The 1751-nt window shown below is 73.2% G+C and overlaps 1 protein-coding gene across 1 annotated transcript in view; it reads right to left on the minus strand.

The window, feature by feature from the left end:
* MNEG_14984 (hypothetical protein) overlaps window positions 1–1701 on the minus strand; it is a gene marked incomplete at both ends in the record, with an annotated part of 2504 nt that extends 803 nt beyond the window's left edge. The window contains 3 exons of the mRNA XM_014036544.1: window positions 191–278; window positions 520–651; window positions 1039–1701. Coding sequence (XP_013891998.1) covers window positions 191–278; window positions 520–651; window positions 1039–1701 — 883 coding nt within the window. The remainder of the gene's footprint in view (window positions 1–190; window positions 279–519; window positions 652–1038) is intronic.
* Between the last annotated feature and the right edge of the window lie 50 nt (window positions 1702–1751).

Below are 1751 nucleotides of genomic sequence, written 5' to 3' on the forward strand. Positions count from 1 at the left end.
TCCCGCACGCTCCGCGCCGCCGCGGACGCCGCCCGCCCCAGCGACCCCTGCTCCGCGCCGGCCCTCTCCTCGGCCCCGTCGCCGCTCGGCCCCTGCCCAACCCCCTCCTCCTCCTGCCCCTCCCCCTCCTCATTTTCCTCCTCTTCCTCCTCCGCCTCCTCGTTGCTGGCCCGGCCTCGCAGCCAGTCACTCGGTGAGTACCACCGCACAAAGTCTTCAAAGCAGCAGCCGGGGTTGGCGGCCTTGAAGGCGGACATGTCCGAGACTAGCAGCCGCGACTGCAGGGTGGAGGACGGGGGCAGCGGCCGCGTGAATGATTCTGGCGAGGCTGCGGCCGCCCGGCGAGGCCCACGCACACTGGTCAGCTGGTGCGTACGTCCCCGCGCAAAGAGGCGCCACGCGCGCACAGCAGGACACACAATGCCGCCCAGGTACCCCGATGAAGCCTTGCCGATTGCGCCGCCCCCGTCGCCGCGCCCGGCCCCCTGAAACCCTAAGCCCCCCCTCGGATCGCAGCACCTGGTGCATCTGCATCTTGTCGAGCAGCGCCGCCTCCGCCTCTGCGCCGCCGCCCGAGGGCCGCTCCTCGCGCGCCGCCACCAGCGCCGCCTGCATCTCATATAGCTGGTCCTCCGTGTGGCACGGCGGGTCCTGGGGGGGAGAGGGGTTTGGTGGGGAGGTGGAGTGTGGTGGCAGCAGGCGGTGATGAGGGTGGCGGCCCTCTCGTTGGGTGAGCCGGGGAGCGGCCCGCGGGCTTTGCCTGCGGGTCGTGGCGCCGCTGCTAGCACAGGGCTGGCCACTCATAGCGCAGCGCGGCTGCAAGGTGCAGGCGACGCAAGGCGCAGGCGGCACGAGACGCAGGCGGCGCAACGTGCACGCGGGAAGCGCTCCGCGAGCAATTGCATGGCTGCAGGGGCAAGGGGGTACGCGCGTTGCTAGGCTCTCCATGCTGGCTGTTTCTGAGCCCAACTCGCCGCCGTAGAGGGAGGGGACAGTGTGGCCGGGGTGCGCCCGCAGGCGGGGCGCCGTGCCACACACCTGAGTGATGGGCACTCTGAGCGGCCGGCCGGGGTGCCTCAGCAGCGCCTGCCCCCTGACCTCCTCCGAAACGCCCTGCGGCGCCGCCCATGCGGCGGCGTCCGCGGTCGCGCCGTCGGGGTCGCGGGCTTCTGCAGAGCAGTCCTCGTATGCGCCCTCCGGTGTCGCCGCGCCGCGGCTTGGCGCGGCGGAGCCGTCCCCGTCGCCGCCGCCGCTGCTGTTGCCGTCGCCGCCGCCGCCGACGCCCGGGGAGAGTTCGTCCTGAGCGGCGTCCAAAAACAGCTCCCCCTCGTCCTCCCCCTCCCACCCCGAGGAAGCTTCCCGCTGCCGCCGCTCGCCGCGCCCCTGCCGCCGCGCCCGCCGCTCGGCGGCCCCGCCGCCGCCCTCGGCGCCGCCGCCCGCCTCGCCATCCTCCTCCTCTTTGTCCCCGGCGGCAGACCAGAAGTCGCTGTTTGCCGCGGCGCTGATCGCTCCTGACGACGGTGCAGACGCGACGGTCCGCCGGCGCGGCGCAAAATCAGCAACGTCCTCTTCTGGGCGGCGCTGCTGCTGCTGCTGCTGCTGCTGCTGCTGCTGCTGCTGCTGCTGCTGCTGTTGCTGCTGCTGGCGTGCGTGTCTACCCCCGCCGCCAGTCGTGCTGCCCGCGCTGGCAATGGAGGACATCTCCTCCTCGTCAGCACCCCGCCCCCCCACAGGCCCCCATGAGCTCGCCC

This window comes from Monoraphidium neglectum (assembly GCF_000611645.1).
Source record: "Monoraphidium neglectum strain SAG 48.87 unplaced genomic scaffold scaffold04929, whole genome shotgun sequence".
Classification (NCBI taxonomy): domain Eukaryota; kingdom Viridiplantae; phylum Chlorophyta; class Chlorophyceae; order Sphaeropleales; family Selenastraceae; genus Monoraphidium; species Monoraphidium neglectum.